Below are 19,677 nucleotides of genomic sequence, written 5' to 3' on the forward strand. Positions count from 1 at the left end.
CCACGTTGTAGTGGGAACTAGTAGAGTAAAAATACTGAAATGACTGGTGACAGGAAGGAAGGATGGAGAAGCACATGAAGGAAGAACAGCAGAGACCTTAAGGCTGCATTCTCAAGTTCCAACACTTTTTAAAGTCATAGGACTGGGACAACTGACTCAATCTTCTCACATTAAAGCTGAAATAATCTTGTATATACCTGATAGGAAAAAGGCTTGATATATAAATGGGAATTTCAAGATGAAAAATCTCTTGGAGAGGAAACAATTCTAGTTCAAATGCTGTGCTGCTTCCTTTAGTTAGGCTAGATCAGTGGTGGCAACCTATGGCAAGCATGCCAGAGGGGGCACTCAGAGCCCTCTCTGTGGTCCCAGCTGTCGTCCCAGCACAGAGCCAGCAGCGGGCGAAGGCGGCGTGTTGAGTCTCAGCTCAACTTGGGCAGCCGAGCAGCCGCCTTCTTCCTCCTCCTCCTGCTGCTGCGAGGTTGAGGCAAACACTGAGAGAGCTTGCCTAGACTTCACACAAATTCCCCAGATACAATGCAATATGGTAACCAGGTACTTCTTTCTTAAGAGCTAAACAGAGGTCAGAGTAGTGACAGCTACTGCTGATTATGCACCAGTTCAGGTTAAATTGCCATGTTGGCACTTTGCGATAAATAAGTGGGTTTTGGCTTACAGTTTGGGCACTCAGTCTCTAAAAGGTTTGCCATCACTGGGCTAGATCAAAGATGGTTATGTTGTAATTAGGTTCCTGTTTTGAAGCTGCATAGCTTCCTAGGATGAAGAAGTCATTTGTGCATAAGGTTATCTCTAGGTCAAACTTCACACTGGATTTTACACAAGATATTCAGGGGGGGAAATATATATTTCTACACTAATTCCTCCTTAATGACATATTTTTAAAACAATAATCTATATTGCATGCATTCATTTACAGAACAGCCCTGATAAAATATTCAAGCCCATTCACTGGGAAATATCATTGCTATTTCTTAAGGTGCTGGCATTTTTATTTTTATTTTGCCTGTAAGCCTTTTGAAAATTATGAATATCATTGCATTTGGTTATGGTCATTTAAGAGTACTGTATCGGCACATAGTCAGTTTATCAGATACAGCTGATACAATTTATCCAATACTGAGTGTGTAATTCCCCATCTTAAAAGCACAGATTACATAATGAGATTCATGATGTTAACTGACACCCAAAGTTGCACCTGCAGTTTGTATGCCACCACAGGAAGCGTAACAGCTGCAAGGTACAGGCTGAAAGCATGCCAGGGCATGCATCTGTGTCCTGCCTGGCACAATTATACATTTAACCTAGACCTGAATTAGCTGATGCCTGGGCTTCTGGCTTGTTACATAAACAAGCTATATCCCATGGAGGAGGTGGCCTAAGCACCCTGTTGATTGGCTGCAGCTTGCAAACGAGGTTGGAGTACTGAAAATTGTCCAAGGAAAACAGCTGGCTTTGGCATTGGCAGAAAATTCATACAAGCCTCTTTGACCTATAATAACTCTTTCAGTGTAAGTTGTGGCCTTTGTATGTCAGGAAACATTCATTGGCACTATGCCATTTAGCAACTTTATGTCACTTAACAGCACACGGTTTCTTGTCCTGCTGAAGTTTTCTTTAACTTTTAAGATAATATTTCTACACGTTAGGATGTACAAAAAGCCTGTGACATTCTATTCTATAGTTCGAGCTCTGTTTTTCAGTCCCCAAACAGCCTGTCTCATATAGGTGAACTACTTTGGTATCTTCTTCTCCCTTTGAATACCAAACAAGAATTCGGATTTATGCTATGAATATTTTTAAGCAACTGCTTCCGTAATCTCTTTTACTCAAATACAGCAGAATTGGGAGGTTATACTTGTCAGTCCTTCAGCTTTCCCAGAATGGGATCTGAAAGTTTGAATTCTACAGTTTCTTTACTAATACAACCTGAAAGAGACATTAGGACTTTCCTCAAGAAAAAGAGTGATATCCAGTTATGACTGATTTCAAAAAGCTTAAAGAACTACTGGGTGAGATCCCGTGGTCAGAAATACTCAAAGAGAAGGAAGTCTAATGTGGTGGGAGTTTCCTAACAGTGAAATATTGAAGATACAAATGCAGACAGAACCATCAAGAAAGAAAAGTGGGAGGCATTTAAAGAAACCGGTGTGCCTGCATAAGGAAATTTACAGAGGAGCTGAGACGTAAGAAGGGCATGTATAAGAAATGGAAGAAAGGACAAATCACAAAGTAGCCAACAGCTGGATGACAAGGGAGAAGGCAGAACGGCTTCACACCTACTTTGCCATTGTCTTCACCCTAAAAGAAAAGCAGTGCACAACCTGGTGAACACAGAAGGATGCAAGGAGGGAGTTGCAGTCTGCTAGGAAAATAGGTGGTAAAGGAACACCTAGTTACTTTAAATGAATTCAAATCTCCTGCGCCTGATGAGCTGCATCCAAGGGTACTAAAGGAGCTTGCAGATGTCATATCAGAAACTCTGTCTATAATCTTTTAGAATTCTTGGAGAAGGTGAGATCCCTGCAGACTGGAGGTGGGCATATGTTGTTCCCATCTTCAAAGAAGAATTATCCAAATAATTGGGGGGGGGGGACATTCCAGGACAGAAGGTTACATCACGAAGAGAGGTAAGGAATGCCTACTCAAATGACACTGCATTTCACCCATTGACTTGTGGGCTTTGATGGTTGTTTTTCATCAGTCAAGATAATTTGATGTTATAACATCCAGAAAATCCGTGTGTTTTACTGTATGGTTACAGAAGTCTTCATTAAATTCATTAAAGTTCCAAAAAGTACAACTTAAGGTATAACAGTGCTTAGGTTCACGGCTTATATAAGATAATTATTTTGAAGAAAAGAAATCCTCTGTGTGTGTTTTTTAAAAAGAAGCTAACTGAGCGAATCTTAAAATATTTCATGCATTTTTAACACATGGTCTAGGAATGAATTTAGTAAAATATATCTCTGTTGATAACTATTATAAAAAATACAGATTTTAAATGCCTCCATAGTTATCAATATCCAAGGAATGTTCATGAGTTCAAAATCCAGCAATGTGACATGCAAACTCTTTCCCGTCAGGCTGCAAAGGAGTCAGAATCTACACCTGACAAAATCTTTTTGTTAATTGGTTACTAAAGGCACAGGCAGATCCTTCAAGATGAGAACTACGTTCTCAAGCGATGTGACTTCTGATGTTTTTCATTTCCCAAATAGTATCTGGGTCTGCTACATTTACCATGTTTGCTTTGTATCTGTGAGGACAGCATATGAGAACCTGCTAAAAAGAAAGAAAGAAAGAAAGAAAGAAAAGAGACTTCGAAAGACAGCAGTGGCTTTGTATCTGCCACATTTACCATGTTTGCTTTGCTATATCAAACTGATAGGCCCTGGTAAGTTCATCAAGGTGGGCTTGAAGCATAGGTTGCATCTCCTCCCGTGGAGAGGGCGTGAGCGTGGCAGTGGACTGCTGCCCAAAGGAGATTGCTGGGGAAGAGGCCACTCCTCGAACGGGAGGTGTAGGAACTCTATCATCTTCCTCTTCAAGCTCATCCTCCATTCCCTGATGCAAATATGTCTGGACTGGTAAAGGTGGGCACCAACCATCACTGTCATACCTAGAATAGAAATGGTTTAGGTTTAGGTTATATATAATTCATTGAAATAATGATACTGTATATTATACTGTATGTACAATGGGGAATCTATTTCGTGTTATGAAAACAACAACTAAGAAACTTGAATAACCTAAATAATACCTGACTCCATAACACCAGGCACAGACTCCCCATTTATTTCAGCAAAGCTAATACTTAATTTCACTCTTTATCTTTTTGATAAATGGCAAAAAAGGGCCCAACCAACAGTGATACCTAATAAAATCTATTTGTTAATCTCATTTTTAAATGAAGCAATTTTTTCAAGAGCAAAAGAGTAAAACAAAACAATGAACATGTCATTTTCAGTACCAGTTATTATATATTATGTTGGTATTCCAAAAATCTCTAAAGTTAAATCTGTGCAATGTGGATAAAAGGATACAAGAGGGCTGATCAAATCTGATCAGTCCATCAATTTCCCTGTTTCTGGCACACTACCTTGAAAGCAAGTTCCACGGAATACATGGGACTCACTTCTAAGTAGATGTGCAGTTTTGGGTTGCAATCATGAAAAGGTTTGTTATAACAAAAAAACTCAGATGGAATTCTGCTGTGCAATCAGTTACCAAGCCTTATGCAACAGTTTTCCACAGAAAATCTATCTGCTTCTTTTTTAAAAATTGATACAGGAAAAGAAGAAAAAGAAAACACAGATACAGAATTACACACGAGAATAACAATAAACACAAAATTTTCTTAACAAACAATAAAACATAAGTTGGTCTTAACACTATAGACCCGACCTCCCATCTATTCCTTATTTCAATTTCATATTACTTATTACCAATACACACTTTTATCATAATTTAACTTTTTTGTAATATATGTCTAACTTGCAACTATTACTGAAGTTCCTCAAATGCTGCAACAGAGTTTAAACTACTGTAATTATATTTCATATATTCTTTGGAAACCTCCTATTTTGAAACAAATTCCTGTTTTGGTTTATTCTTTATTTTTTTCTGATAGACCATCTAATTCGGCATATTCTGTCAGCTTTTGGATCCATTCATGTATAGAGGGAATTTCAATACTCTTTCATTTTGCCGTGATGAGAACTCTTGCTGCTGCCATAGCTTATAAAAAGATACCCTTCCTTTTTTGTGGAATATTCAAATCTGTAACTCTCAGGAGATAGGCCTCTGGTTTTTTCTTAAAAGAGATCTTTAGCATTTTTTTTCCAGTTCTGAGTGAATACTCTCTCAGAATACCTGTATTTTCTTACATAACCACCATATATGGTAGAAAGTTCCTGAATTATCTCCGCATCTCCAGCAATTACTTGGCACATTTTTATACATTTTTGAAAGTTTCTAGGGTGTTAAGTACCATTGGTGTTGCATTTTTAGAAAGTTCTCTCTAATTGTATAACAATTTGTGTATTTCCAATTGTTCTTCCACAAATTTTCCCATTGGGACATAGTTATTGAATGGCCAAAGTCTTGTGACCACCTCACCATGGCCGCTGTTACCTCCTCCTCCTTTACTTTCCAGTCAAGGAGGAGTCGGTAGGTTGTGGAAAGAGTTTTTCTTTTAGAATTTACAAGATCAGATTCAAATCAGGAAATTTCTGTTGAGAACCCCTTTTGTTTATCAGATTTAAAATTTTCAAATATCTGGTGGTATTGGTCTGAGATGTATTCTCTTATTTCCTCAAAGCTTTTTAATTTCAGTTGGCTATCACCGTCTCTTAAAAGTGTTTTATATGTTGGCCAACTTTCCTGGGTATTTTTCCTTTTTACAGCTGTGGCTTCTATTGGAGAAGTCCACCACAGGACTTTAGGCTCCATCAGATCTTTATATTATTCCCATACTGCAAAGAGTGACTTTCTAATTCAAGTCATATGAAAGAAGATTCTGACTAAACATCAGGAAGAACTTTCTGACAGTAAGAGCTGTTCAACAGTGGAACAGACTCCCTTGGGAGGTTGTGGACTTTTCTTCCTTGGAGGTTTTTACGCAGTGGTTGGATGGCCATCTGCCATGGATGCTTTAGTTGACATTCCTGCATTGCAGGACTAGATTATTTGTTTGGACTAGGTTGGACTAGATTATCCTCAGGGTCCCTTCCAACTCTAAGATTCCGTTATTCTATTTGAGGAGGTGGGAAGCTGCAGTAACAAATTACTGTCATTTTTGTCCTTACTGCTCCCTTCCAAAGTGTCTCCATCATCATTACTTTGCTTTACTGCCAGCCTTGATCCTCAAACTCTTCTTAGTTATTGAAGGGAATGGGGAAGAGAGTTTTCATTTCTACAAATCGTTCTTTAGGTAAAGGGATTTCCATGATAATGAAATATAAGGATATTAAATTGTCTTTTTTCAAGAGAGCAACCATAAAACCTTTTGCTTCTATTTGCAAATCCTTTTGATTTTAAATAAAACATTGGCTGATTTGGTTAGCATACAAAGCAAACAATGCATTCCATAACTTATTTTTAGTGATCTCCATTACAGTTTGAAAACCCCACGTTTAGGAGTAACAGAAGCATAATGGTGACGCAACAAGCAGGCAGTAGTATCGGGTGGAATGAAAGGAAGGCACTACTGGTGACAACCCTTAAGCTGTTGTGGCTACTGAAAGGGACGTAGCAGAAAGACCAAATTGTATTTTGTGGTGCTTAATACTTCTGGCCTTCCCATTTCTTCTCAGGGTCAGGCACTGGCATCTAAATGCTCTGATCACACTGTGACCAGGAAGTAGCAGCCAGCTGAAGGTCTTGCAGTATGGGGCTGTCTGCCTCTCCCACTTACCTGCTTGTTACACAGGTATTCTTTTAATAGTCACATATTACTTGCATATATTAACTCTTTCCCTCATATTTAAAAGTCAGTGGAATAAAATGGAAAAGCTTCATTCTTCCTTTGCGAATTTTACTTATTTTTTTTCCTATAAGGCACTTGCCTTTTCAAATGTAGCTTTCTTCTTCTAACAATGCACTTTCTGGGGCAGGGAGAACTGTGCTCATTATCACTGCAGTATTATAAATAACTGGAAAGTGTAATTTGAAAGACAAACATAGTAAAAGCTATGGCTGAGCTGGTTGAATCTTGAAAGTATGCTGTCAGCATCACTGATTACTTAGCTTTAAATAACCAGTGTTGTCTTGGTGACAAATAAAATTCTCCCCGCCAAATAATAGATACTATACACAACTGAGAAGCCAAGACCTGTGTCACAAAGGTTTCTCTACAGATAATGCATCAATTTACCTGTCTTATTTATCATTGTGGTGTCTTAAAAATATATGGGAGTTATTTGTCTTTTATTGCACAATTATCTGAGCTGAGAACAGCAAATACATTAAAGTGCAGATATCATTATTGAGGGTGGTGGGGGGGAGAGAGAAGATAATTATTAATCAGTACCACTTGAAGCAAAGTGTCTTTCTTTGTGTGTAGAACAAGTGCCCTCTTGAACAAAACATTTTAAGGGCAAATAGGAATCCTGTTAGTAGAGTATTTTGGGGTGAAACAGATTCTCTAGAATCATTTTAATCAGAATTTAGGCCTGGCTATGGCACTGGGATTGCTTTGTGACCCTGAATAACTGATAACCTATGTTGAGGGAAAGACAAGGTGTGTGTACCTGTTACCTGACAACTTTTTGGCTTTCAATACCATTGACAATGGTTAACTTCTGGAGAAGGAAGCCAGGTTGGCAGTTGGGAGGAGCTGCTTTGTGGTGGTTCCACTTTTATCTACTGTTTGATAGATGCTGCTTGGTTTTGTGGAGTCTAGTGTTCCATCTCACCAACCAAGCTGTTTTAACATCTACATGAAGCTGCTGAGTTGCATCATCTGGAGTTTTGGAATGCACTGTTTTTCATATGCTGATGACATTTACCTTTATTCCCCCCCCCCTTTACAGCTCAAGCAGATGTAGCAGTTATGTTCTGACACCAGTGTATGTCCTTGATAATGGACTCGATGGTAGTGAGTAAACTGAAGTTTAATCCAGACAAGACTGAGACACTGTTTGGGAGACACTGAATGTGATGCATTCTGCTCTCGATGGGTCACACTCCCCTTGAAGGAGCAGGTGTGCAGCTTGGGGAAATTCTTTGATCTGATATTGTCACTGGAGACCCTGACACTCCGTGGTATCAAATACATCCTACCAACATATGCTGGTAGCCCAGCTGCAACTTTATAGGTATAGCTTGGCTTCAGTTGTCTATGCTCTGGGCTCCTAGGCTGGATTATTGGGACGGGGGAAGGGGCTTTGGTTTTCACCACTTTAAAAAGAAAACAACTTCTCCAAAGTTCAAGGTTCTTCCAAGTAGCCCAATTTTGGTCAACCAGCCAACTTACTTAGCTGCTAGTATGTATGATTATTGTTTTTTTGATTCCTTTCAGGAACACTTTAGGCAAAAAAAGACAAGAAGTGAACCCATTCATAGTCATCAAGACTGTAACACACAGCTACAACTGCTGCTGCTGCTGCTGCTGCTGGAATGTTGCATTATACAGGGACACAGCATTTTCTACACTGATTGCCAGCAGCTCTCCAGAATTTCAGACGGAAATCCTTTCACAAGTTTTCTTGGAGATGCCTGGGATTGAACCAAGAAACTTTTGCATACAAACCATGTGCTCCAACAGAGCTATGGTTCTTTCACTAAATGTGTATGAATAAGTATGATGATTAGTGGACTGGGAATATTCTGTGTTAACAGAGCTGAGAATGTGTTGCGTTCTAACACAGGAAATTTATAACGAACTATTGTTTCAAATAACACACCCATATTTATAGATCCTTTCTGTAAAATTTAAATTCTACTGGGGTTTATTTTCACAAGTTCAAGAACAAAATGACGCTGAATTACTGCCAAAAAGATGTCCCTGGCATCTCTTGCAAAACAAGCACTAAGGATAAGTTGAGTTACACAGATTTTCAAAAGAAAAATATTTCTCTCTGTATGTGAATACACATGGATTTTCTACAGAAAATCTCTATGAACACACACACAGACATACAATGCACACCCCATATCAGTTACAACTAGTTTAATGCTGGCACAAGCCCATACCAAACAACAACAACAAAAATTTCCCCCACTCCCTAAAATTGCTTAGCTTTTGAAAATTTCAAGGATGTGGACTATCTATTAGGAACTATGGTGAGAACATAAAGAGAGGAGGCTGGATCACAGATATGCTTTGTCCAAGCTACTAGACTTTGTTAATAGAAAACTATAGGGAGAAAGTTAACCCAAAGCCAATGGACAATATTTGGCCAAGGTTTTTTTTGTCCTCCCCCCCTGTCCTGCAATAATGTGGCTGCTGTATTAGCAATTTTCAAATAGCCAAGCAGGAGATGGTGCTGTTGAGTCTCATTGTAGATTATTGCATTGTTTTCGCTAGAGTATAGTGAAGGGACAGTGGCAGTGTTCCTCTCAGTGTATGACCCACCATCCAGTATAGTATAGATGTCTGAGATGGAACCTTAAGACATGAGGGCAGGGACAGGTCAGCTGCACAATAGTGGGGGGAGGCCAGGGGCACAGCCCTGCCCCCCCACCCCTTCCTGCATTGTCCTTCATGTAAGCAGCGCATGAAGGGGCCTTTAAACTTTGGAAAACTAGGAGGGATTCAAACAACTATGTAGTATGAAAAAGGAATGTCCAAAATTTACTGCCATAAACATATTGTATTGCAGGCCAATTGAAGATTGCATTCTCTTACTATTGGCAACAGTGTGTACATGTGAGGGTGCATCCGACAATTGTTTTATGAAGCTGTTTGCTGAGCTACACCTAAAAGGCCTTCTGCTCCACACATATTAGTCCCCTCATATCCAAACACCAGAATCTGACTGGGGTAAAAGGCCTTACAGACATTACACACCACAGCTGTGAGATATTGCATTCCACTACATTCAAAATGGTCCTTCCCCCTCAAAAAAAGATACCTTACCCTCCTTCTTGCTGATCCACACCATAGTGTTCTAGTTCTGTGCCTGGAAGAGGCTGTATTGGAGGGGGTGGGAGTGGAACGTTGGCCCAGTTAGACCCATTATTTTTCTGAGGTTTGGAAGTATTTTTGTTTTTCTTTTTCTTCCCTCCTTTCCCACCTGAAATCAAGAAACATTACAGAAGTATGAAGAAACAAACGTGACTATTTATATTTCCTGAAAGAGCTCTGATTCCAGATGGTACACTCAAAAAAAGAAAAAGAAAAAAAGAAGGGAGAAGAGAGGAGTATTTTTATCTTAGCAACATCAGCAGCAACATGTTATAGTTGTCATAAGGTTATAAATAATAATAGGGTGGAATGGAATGAAAATAGTCTGTATAATTGCCCGGAATTACTTCTTTTTATTTCACACACTCCATATAGCTTAGTCACAATGAAGCATGCGCTGAAAAAAAGTTTAAATGTACTTGCTATATCAAAACTATATTTATTGATTTATTCACGTCTGCTCTAAGCCTCCGTGCAGTCATTGTTGGAAAAAATAATAGACTGCAGCAAACTCTTTCAGATAGCAAATCGCAGTGTATTCATAATACCATTTTGCATAATCTCTCTCCCTCTCTCTTTGGAAATGAGTTGTTAAGGACACATCCAAAAACTTTAGTGTTTGAGTTTCTTTCTCTTTTCATTCACAAGGCCAAATGTAGTTGCAAAAAATGTAAATCGCAAATGTAACTGGTTTCTTACTGAAATCATATTGGGACATTCAATTGAAAAGTATGGATGAGTTATTTTTGTAATATTTTATGCCCATGTAATTCAGTGGTCTTTTCACTCTTAGAGAAAAAGGACATATAGAGAATTGGAAGAGGACCAAATAAACCAACACGGAAATGAGGATTCAAGGAGAAAAGAGATAGATGAATAAAGGACAGTTTTAGTTAACGTATAAAACAATGTGATAGACAATTAGGGTTATGCAATGAATACTGAGGAGGAAGAAGGCAACAAGGCACATGAATATAAATGACCACGCAATGGAACATGTATATGTGCGTGCACATTTGTATGTTTGTAATAAAATAAACCAAACATTTGGACTAGGAACTGAAAGCATCACAGGGACTTAATAGGGAAATAAAGCAGAAGAGCAAGGGGGGGGGGGACAGTGCTGGAATGGCAAAAGAGAAGTTATTGTAAACTAGCCTCATAACATATTTTTAGAATGTATTAAGAAAATGGCACAATTCTGCACAGAATAATTTAACACAGAAAATTTGCTGCTACTCTTAAAGCTAGGTAATCCATTTTGCAATGGCAATGTGCAACAATTATAATACAGCATGCAGCATAATACCTATACTTTATGCTTGTAGGCAGCTCTGAAACATTTAGAATGATCACTATCATAAGAAGCTTTTCTATCAATTCCATTATATTGCTATGGGTGGATTTCTTGATACGCAATAGAAATATTATGAAATCTCAAAGGAGTTGGGGGCTTCAATAATGATACAACCAAAGTATTAACTTCATCATGAAGCTCCTCAGAGGAGGACAGTGCTGTAAAGTGAAGATTGATTTACGAATAAAGTCAGCACTGTGCCAGAAAAGTGAGAATGTTACTAAATAAAATTTCCAATCATGCTGAAATACACAGGGTACAAAGGCTACAAATATTTTCTTATTATCTCTAAATGGGTTTCTTGTTCGGTTAGGGCAAATAAGGCACACTTCTTTTTTATCAAGCTCATGGTTTTCCAGATGATCGTGACACATTCACATGTGTCTAAATGGAAGGCAAACTGCAATATTTGAACACAGGCTCTGGGTACAGTGATCATTCTTCCAAGCTTATAATTAGTTTGCGTTTTTTTAGAGCTTCTTACAAGCACAAACACTTCTCCTTACACGCATTGTATTGAAACCAACCTGAGAGGCTGCCACTTCTTTCTGAGCTGTTGTGAGAGCTGGTGGTGCTGAAATCCTGTGACTGGTTGTGTGGCATTCTATTAGACAATCCCTCAGCCAATCGGTAGTCAGGGATGTAAAGTAAGGCTAAGGGTTAAAGGGCAAAGGTCACAGTGCCATCATGTGATTAGTTTATAGCACATGCACAACATGCAGTTAGCTGGTAAACAGTGGATGTGGCAGGACTGTGAAAAATATTTAAGTTAATATATTCTAATGGTAGCAGGGGTGGGGGAAACATAAGCTGTGATACTGGCAAAAGCTAAAGCAAACTAAAATCGTAGCACAATATAGTTTGTTGCATAAGTATAGGATACATGCAAGGTATGCAATTAGTTAAGGGAAATGGGAACAAGGAAGGACAATTTTCTACTGTGCACAAGAGATTCTTACAAACAATTGTAATAAGAAAAATGAGAACTAAAATCACCATTGTTGCCTTTGTTCTGATCAGGCAGAGAATAACCAAATCCCATTAGGTCACTTTTTTGCTGAATCGAACTTTTCCACTGAGGATCTGGTAAATCAACTGCCAATTCGTGGATGCTGTTGGAATGCAGTATTTGTGTTGTGGCGTATGGGGTAGCCTGGGTTATTTGGCTGGAACTGTTGTAACTAGTTTTGGTAGTGAAGTCAATGCTGCTGTAAATGGCTCCATCAGAAAGCATTGTGGCAGTTTTATCCCCTTGACCTGGCACTGGAGGCAGCACATCTGTGATGAAAACAGGGGAATGAAACAAATCAGCATGGGAAAACCCCAACAAGAAGTTTTAATATAAAAAATAAATGTGTCATTCTGCACGTTTGCATTTCAGCTGAGACAGTGTCCATGAGCCAACGGAGGGAAGATGATGTACAGCCATCGCCTCGCTATCAGCATCTGTGACAAACTTTCCACTTGTCCTTCACGTCTCACTGCCTAAAACCATCTTTCTTCCATACCTTCAGCTGTGAAAGTGAAGTTTGGAATATTTCTGTCCTGAAGAATGTTTTCAATTGTTCATTTCATGTCAGAGCCAATGAAACTGTCTGTGCTCCAGGGAAATGATGAAAGGAGTCACTCCACAAATCACAGAAGAAACTATCTCCCTCTGCTTTCCCCCACCATCAAGAAAACACCTTATGAGTATTGCACAGAACTGAATGAACATGGAACAATCCTCAGATAATTCTTTTCAAGGTATGCAGAGCTTAAATGTTTTTTCTTTTTCTTTCTTTCTTTCCTGCTGAACATTATCTGGCTTTATTTCTGAAGTTAGCCAGACATTTTTTTCCTGACAATACAGAGGGGCGAAGAAGATATGAATAAATCATTTTGAAATGTGTCAAGATTTCAGCAGCTCTAAAGAGAATTAAATGATCAGTCAATTATTTTGCTAAACTAAGCCTTTGAAACTGAAGGGCAGCTTCTCTGGGAAAAAAGTACATCTAAATTACAGTTAAGCCATAAAAATATTAAAATACATTTACGTGATATCTAGTAAATATGTCATGTGTTGAACCAGGGAACTCCCTCACCCATTTATCTGTCAACCTTCCCCAACATGGTACCCGCTCCAGATACTTTGGACTACCACTCCCATGAGCCATAGTCAGCACAGGGAAGGCTGATCTAGATAATCTTTAATCTTTTGGCATGCTGAAGACCTGATCATGTATCTTCACAGTGGCAATCTCTGACACCATCTCTGACACCAGGTTCAAAAAGTTAATGTTCCTGACTAATGAAGGTATACCAGTTGCATAAGGCTCAATGAAACATCCAGTGCTGACAGAAATGTTGAACAAATGCATGTATCAAGCTTCTGAACAGTGGACAGAGCTTAACTGTTGTGTTTACAGACTTTAATGTATACTACACGATTATATCAGATAAGAGGATTATTTTGCAAGTTGGATGTTAAAATAACTTGGTTTGGTATTTGCCTTAAAATGTGACTTAAAGGAGGTTCCTATGTCCTTGCACAAGTTCTCTTTCCTGCACTAAGCCAACAGCCCATATTTTCTCTTTCCCCATCTACATGCAGGTTTTTTTTACAGAGGCCTTAGTTTGAAATCTCCCTGGTCAGAGACACTCCTCCTTGTGAACTACTGCTAACAGTTGACAATCTGGCTCCAGTTTTCCAGTGGAAGTGCTCTGGGAGTCTTCCTCTCAGCTTCAGCTGCCTGCAATTTCAGTCCTGTTGTCCTAAGCCAGGCATAGGCAAACTCGGCCCTCCAGATGTTTTGGGACTACAACTCCCATCATCTCTGACCACTGGTCCTGTTAGCTAGGGATGACGGGAGTTGTAGTCCCAAAACATCTGGAGGGCCAAGTCTGCCTATGCCTGTCCTAAGTTTTCATTCCTTGGACAGCTAACACTTGCTGCCACTGGAGCTTCTGCTGGCTTCTTTAGCGCCAAACTCAAGACTGACTCTTGAATTGCTGTGTCTGCCTTTTTATACCCTTCAGCCGCAGTGTTACAACCAATCAAAACCTTCTCTCTGACAGTTAAATGGAACATCCACTGAAGGATCTATCACAGACTGACCTTTTTGATCCCACTGTCTCATATAAAACAATGGTCTCTAATGCCTACTGACATACCAGAAAAACTCAAGACACATATTCACCTTCTAAGTGCAGTGGTGCCTCGCAAGACGAAATTAATTCGTTCCGCGGGTTTTTTCGTAGAGCGAGTTTTTTCGTCTTGCGAAGCACCATGGCAGGGAGGGGTGGGGAGAAGCAGGGCAGCTGCCGCATCCGGTCCTTGGCTCAGGAGCGCGACTCCACCTGCAGCGCTGGCTGCTGGCGGCAACGGCTCTCAGAGGAGCACGCGAGGGCAGTGGGCAGTGGTGTGAGGCAGCCGGAAGGTCGGAGGGAGCCGGAGGAGCCGTCAGCCGGAAGGTGGGAGGGAGCCGGAGGAGCGGGGAAGCGAGCGTGCATGCGTGCAGTGACCGTCGCCATGACAGGAGAGGCAGGGCTTGTTTCGTCTAACGAAGCAAGCCCTTAGAAAAATCCATCTTGCGAAGCACCTCAGAAAACGAAAAACCCTTTCGTCTAGCGGGTTTTCGTCTTCCGAGGCATTCGTCTTGCGGGGTACCACTGTAACTGTATCAGTGTAATGGTTTCTTGACAGACCAACAGCTGTAAGATTGCCTGTACACTATCTCTTAGGCCTCAATTAAAGGTAATTTGCCAACCTTTTACCTTCATTGAGTTAACTACTCACAAACCAGATGCTTTTAAAAATGCAATAATACTATTACACATACATTTACACGTTTACTATTACACGTAATATTACACATACACATAGTAAAGGTACCCCTGCCCATACGGGCCAGTCGTGTCCGACTCTAGGGTTGTGCGCTCATCTCACTTAAGAGGCCAGGAGCCAGCGCTGTCCGGAGACACTTCCGGGTCACGTGGCCAGCGTGACGAAGCTGCTCTGGCGAGCCAGCACCAGCGCAGCACACAGAAACGCCGTTTACCTTCCCGCTATAAAGCGGTACCTATTTATCTGCTTGCACTTAAGGAGTGCTTTCGAACTGCTAGGTGGGCAGGAGCTGGGACCGAACGACGGGAGCTCACCCCGCCGCGGGGATTCGAACCACCGACTATACAATCGGCAAGTCCTAGGCAGTGAGGTTTTACCCACAGCGCCACCCACGTCCCTATACACATACACATACATTGCATTTATTCAACTTTTACTTCGCAATTTTGCTGTTTGTCCAAAACCGGCATTGTTAAGTAACTTTGCATATATACAGCTTTCAACCAGGAAAAATAATCTCAAAAACTAATGTAAAGGGCAAATAATAATAGTAATAATAAGGCAGACTTAGTAAATGTATTTAAAAATAGCATGAAAAACATGTTATAAATGTTAAGTGGGAGGGGCAACGAAGTAGCATGGGGCAGGGGAGTGTGTTTGATGGAGAGGGGAATGCAAATTTAATACTTACATTTATTTATTTTATTTAACGAAATTTATATACTGCTTTATAGCAGCAAAAATGATTTAAATGATTTAAATGAGTGCTGAAAAAATACAGTGAAGGTGCCTGCCTGATGTCAATAGGCAAGGAGTTCCAAAGTGCAGGTAGTGCCACACTTAAAGAACAATTTCATACAAGTACAGAACAAGTATGGTGTGGCACCTGTAACGGTGCCGGTTCAGCAGATCAAAGCAGTCGAGTGCGCACAAAAGGGGTGAATTGGTCCCAAACTGTTAATGGCTTTATGTACCAATAGTAACACCTTGAACTTGGCCTGGTAACAAATCAGCCAGAAGGGGCAGGGGTCAAGTGGAGGGTATAGCTGCCAGTGCCTGGTCCACATCAACTGACTGCATAAGCTGAAATCAATTCCATCACTGACTCTGCCACTGGAATTGCAAGAAGTTCAGAGTCAAGATCACTTTGATGTCAAGTGACTTTCTCTTCAAAGTGTGTAGCCAGTTGGCCACAGCAGGTCCTCAAATGCTCCAGAAGTACCTCTCCCACAGTGGAAGTCTCTGGATCATCCAAACTAACTCTGTGAAGAGGGCACATGTGAATCTGAACTTATGGTATGGTTTACCTCTGTCAAATGTGGAATGTATAAGATTGATATAGCTCTAATATGACATTACACCCTCCATTATGAGCTTTGGTGACCCTGGAACAATCCTGGTTCCAGCCCTTTGCCAAAGGGGCATTTGGGCAAATCCTGAGTTCACCCTCATCTGACCTAAAGATTAACACATGGAAATTTAGTTTTCAAATACAGGATACTCAGCTCCTCAGCGGTAAGGTGATTTGAAAGCAGATAGCAGACAAGGATACCCAGGTTCAGATAATGGTTCAATATCAAAGTCTTTCACCCTTTTGTTAAGCAAACACGATGGCCAGCTTTAGCCATTTTTCAAGGTGAGGATTTGGCAGAAAATTCTGGAAGGAACTATAGAAATTGTAGAAATTACTCAGTTCACAGCCCTCTCCCCTCTCCACTGGCATGCCTTGGCAAAAAGGTATTAAAAACCCATTAGATTCAAAGGTTAGTTAATTTTTCCAGGTCCAACATGACAGCGTTTACCCAGCGCTCTCCACGATTCAGCACACTTCTGCTTTGCTTTAAGGACAGGTATATTTTCCTTCTGCCCCCTCCCCCCCATCCACTTCTTTATGGCAAAATTGTTATGCTCTTTTACTCTTTAATGAAGATGTGTTTATATTGTAGAATTTGCTACCTACTTAGACTGTAACTTTGCTGTCTGAAACAGCATTTATATACTGTTACTCTTATTTTATATAATAAACCAAGCTTTCCTTATTCTTTCTATAACGAGTGCATGTCATAACTCCAGCAGAAGATCGTAAACCTCTCAGCAGTGTCTATACGAACATACATGAGTGCTGGCTGTGGAAAGGTGAGTCTAGGTACACACTTGTAACAACTTCTCCGGCTGGCTACCAGAGGATTCAAGCTCAATTCAATGGATCACATTCAGTTCAGCTTGAGCAAAGTAGGATTTCATCTTCCATTCCTCTCCCCTGAAAGTCTCAAAAATCTGTTTTGGATGGTCTGTGTCCCAAAACCTGTTTCACTTGTGCAACAGCAGCACAGGATACAGCCCAATATAATGAATGTGTAGCATCTTATGAAACAGTTAAGCACATTAAAATAGCATAGTCATTCTGCTAAACTATTTCATCTGGTTTAGAAACAGTACTCAAGTTCTATGGAGTAAATTCAAAAGGAAGACTTTGCAGAATCATAGACACATGTCCATAACCCCTCCCCCTAAACACTAATATTCAGAGGGAAATGTAGATTTCCTTTTTTTCTTAATTGATGGTCTTGTTTTATTGCTATGTGGTGTTCTTCCTTTTAGTTATCTATATTTCCAAATGTATTCAAATACCATTTCATGTAAAAAATGAATGGATAGTCCTGCAGATTATTATTATTTTTTTGCTAAAGCACTATGAACAAACCTACCTCCACGTCCAAAATTTCCAAGATCATTTGGTCCACTAGTGCTGTTGTTTACAGGCAGGCTGGTGGCAGGCCAAGAATCTGCTAGCCAAGGATAACTCGGGTCACTTGCATTTAACAGGCCTGGTCGACTGAAGAAAAATGAACATCGAAATACATCTGTGAGAAACTCTTTACAACTGCAAACTGAAGAGATGTTATACATCTCTCATATTATACAATATAATTTAAAATATAATTTAAAATTTATTTCATATTAAAATTGTGAAGGCTTTCTTGATATAAATGATTCCGCAGTTAATTGGAACTTTACACAAATTAGTACTGTATGTGGAAGTGGAATCAGTTACAAGTCTGCTAGAATCCAAATGAATTCTGTAGTTCATTTCAAAATAAGGAATAGGCTGTACCATTGAAGGATCCTAAACTAGGGATGAATGATAAATTACCACCTCAAGGGAACAATCACTCAAAGTGACTGTTCTGTATCAGCCATTTCCAGGACTCTGGGTGAGTATTCCTTCACTTCCTGCATCCCAAATGTATGTCTGTCATCCACAAGCTGCTAGCTCTTCCTTTGAGCAGCCTTGCGTGGTTTTAAAGGCAAGTAGGTTTGAGTGGGATTAATGAAAAGTTCAAAACAGCATTTTTATCTGTGTCAACAGACTTTCATGTTCATATAATTTGATTTCAGATTTCAAGAACAACTGAAGACTGAGCACTTTTTATCTGAAAGGAACTAGTCATTAAGACGTTAGAATTTGGCTCAGTGGGCACGTTCCTAAAACTGGGAGAGATGAATAGGAGAGGAGGGGGGAATAGCACATTAAACAAATAAGTCAGAAGCTGTACTTGATTATTAGTACGTGTAAACAAACAGCATTGTGGGAAACAAGATACTGGTCTAGATCTGCTTTTGGACTGATCCAGCAAGGCTCCTTTTATGTTCCTTTTTAACAGTTATTGTTATTGTATCCCTTCCCACCCCCCATGAATCCCTTCTGACACAATCCCTAAGAGAAATGTGGGTTTCTATGGAAACAGCAATAAGAAGATCTAGCAGCATTCTTGCCACATCTATGAACTCTCATTAGGCCTAATCTGTGTGTGTGTGTGTGTACACACACACACACACACACACACACAGATATTGATTAAATAGGAGATTGGAAGTTATTACCAGAGCTTAATTACAATCTCCATATTGGCATAGAGAAAATAGATGAGGATATATGGCTCTGTTATCAACTTTTATCAATTTCAATTGAGTAGCCAAAGTTGTAGAATCTAGTCCTATCAATCTACAACCTATTCATCTTCCATGAATCATTTATTTTGTGATCGATTGTGTGTAATTGTTCACTCACAGCAATTTAGTGTGAGCCAATAAGGAGTCTTAAACAACAGCAACTTCATTTACTAATGCCTAATTAATGCAATAAACATCCTGAAAACAAATGAACACATTCTTTCTGATACTTTCTACTAATTTCTTCCTGGGCATCTGGGAGATATGAAACATCTGGACTTGATTCCCCTCAAGTGTACAACAGATCATTAAAATCTGGTCTAAGCCATTTAATTCCTCCCAGAATTGTCACTCTAGCAACTGATCATGTAGTAGTATGTCTTTCTTTTTTTTTTAGTTAATAAAAAAATAAATCTGATGGGGCTTAAATATGGCACAACCTGAAACTGAATATGACCTTTTCAATAGCAGACATACCTTCCATTGCTCATAAGTCCCCCATCTCCTCTTTGGAAAGTAACTGGTGTGGGTTTTCATAAATAAGAGAGTAGGAAAAGTCTGTTAGGCATAGTAAGTCATTTATATCAAGCATATCACAATATACAATATAATGTGTTAAACAATATAATCAAGTATAGGTGGGAAAGCAAAAATTGCCATATCCCCCAGTTATCTCTAGACAATATTGATTTAAATCAATCTTTCTCAGTCACAGTCTCATAGGACAACTTATTTCTGATCCCTTGATATTATGGGTTTTGGGGGGAAATTCTCAAATCAATAGACCTTTGGCTTCAAAATGTGTAAAGCTAGAGACCCCTGAATCATGCAGATTCCAATGAAAACATTACCTTCATATCTTCAAACTAAATAAAAATGAATCTGTGCTCT

The 19,677-nt window shown here is 39.6% G+C and overlaps 1 protein-coding gene and 1 long non-coding RNA gene across 30 annotated transcripts in view; one reads left to right on the forward strand and one right to left on the reverse strand.

Moving 5' to 3' along the window:
- The window catches only part of ROBO2 (roundabout guidance receptor 2), a 773,593-nt gene that overhangs the window by 33,008 nt on the left and 720,908 nt on the right, over positions 1-19,677 (reverse strand). For 16 of the 29 annotated variants that reach the window (XM_083439195.1, XM_083439181.1, XM_083439179.1 and 13 more), the window contains 6 exons: positions 19,264-19,306; positions 17,541-17,668; positions 12,003-12,284; positions 11,534-11,659; positions 9,602-9,758; positions 3,380-3,640 (listed from right to left, as the gene is read on the reverse strand). In XM_083439195.1, the coding sequence (XP_083295321.1) occupies positions 3,380-3,640; positions 9,602-9,758; positions 11,534-11,659; positions 12,003-12,284; positions 17,541-17,668; positions 19,264-19,306 (997 nt within the window). The remainder of the gene's footprint in view (positions 1-3,379; positions 3,641-9,601; positions 9,759-11,533; positions 11,660-12,002; positions 12,285-17,540; positions 17,669-19,263; positions 19,307-19,677) is intronic. The other 13 variants (XM_083439198.1, XM_083439187.1, XM_083439205.1 and 10 more) reach the window with 1 other exon arrangement.
- Positions 5,755-9,585, forward strand: LOC310677036. The gene is made up of 3 exons (XR_014510881.1): positions 5,755-6,451; positions 7,554-7,724; positions 8,042-9,585. It is a non-coding gene; the product is annotated as an uncharacterized lncRNA (long non-coding RNA).

The sequence above is a fragment of the Podarcis tiliguerta genome (genome assembly GCF_965153285.1).
Source record: "Podarcis tiliguerta genome assembly, chromosome: 4".
Classification (NCBI taxonomy): Eukaryota; Metazoa; Chordata; class Lepidosauria; order Squamata; family Lacertidae; genus Podarcis; species Podarcis tiliguerta.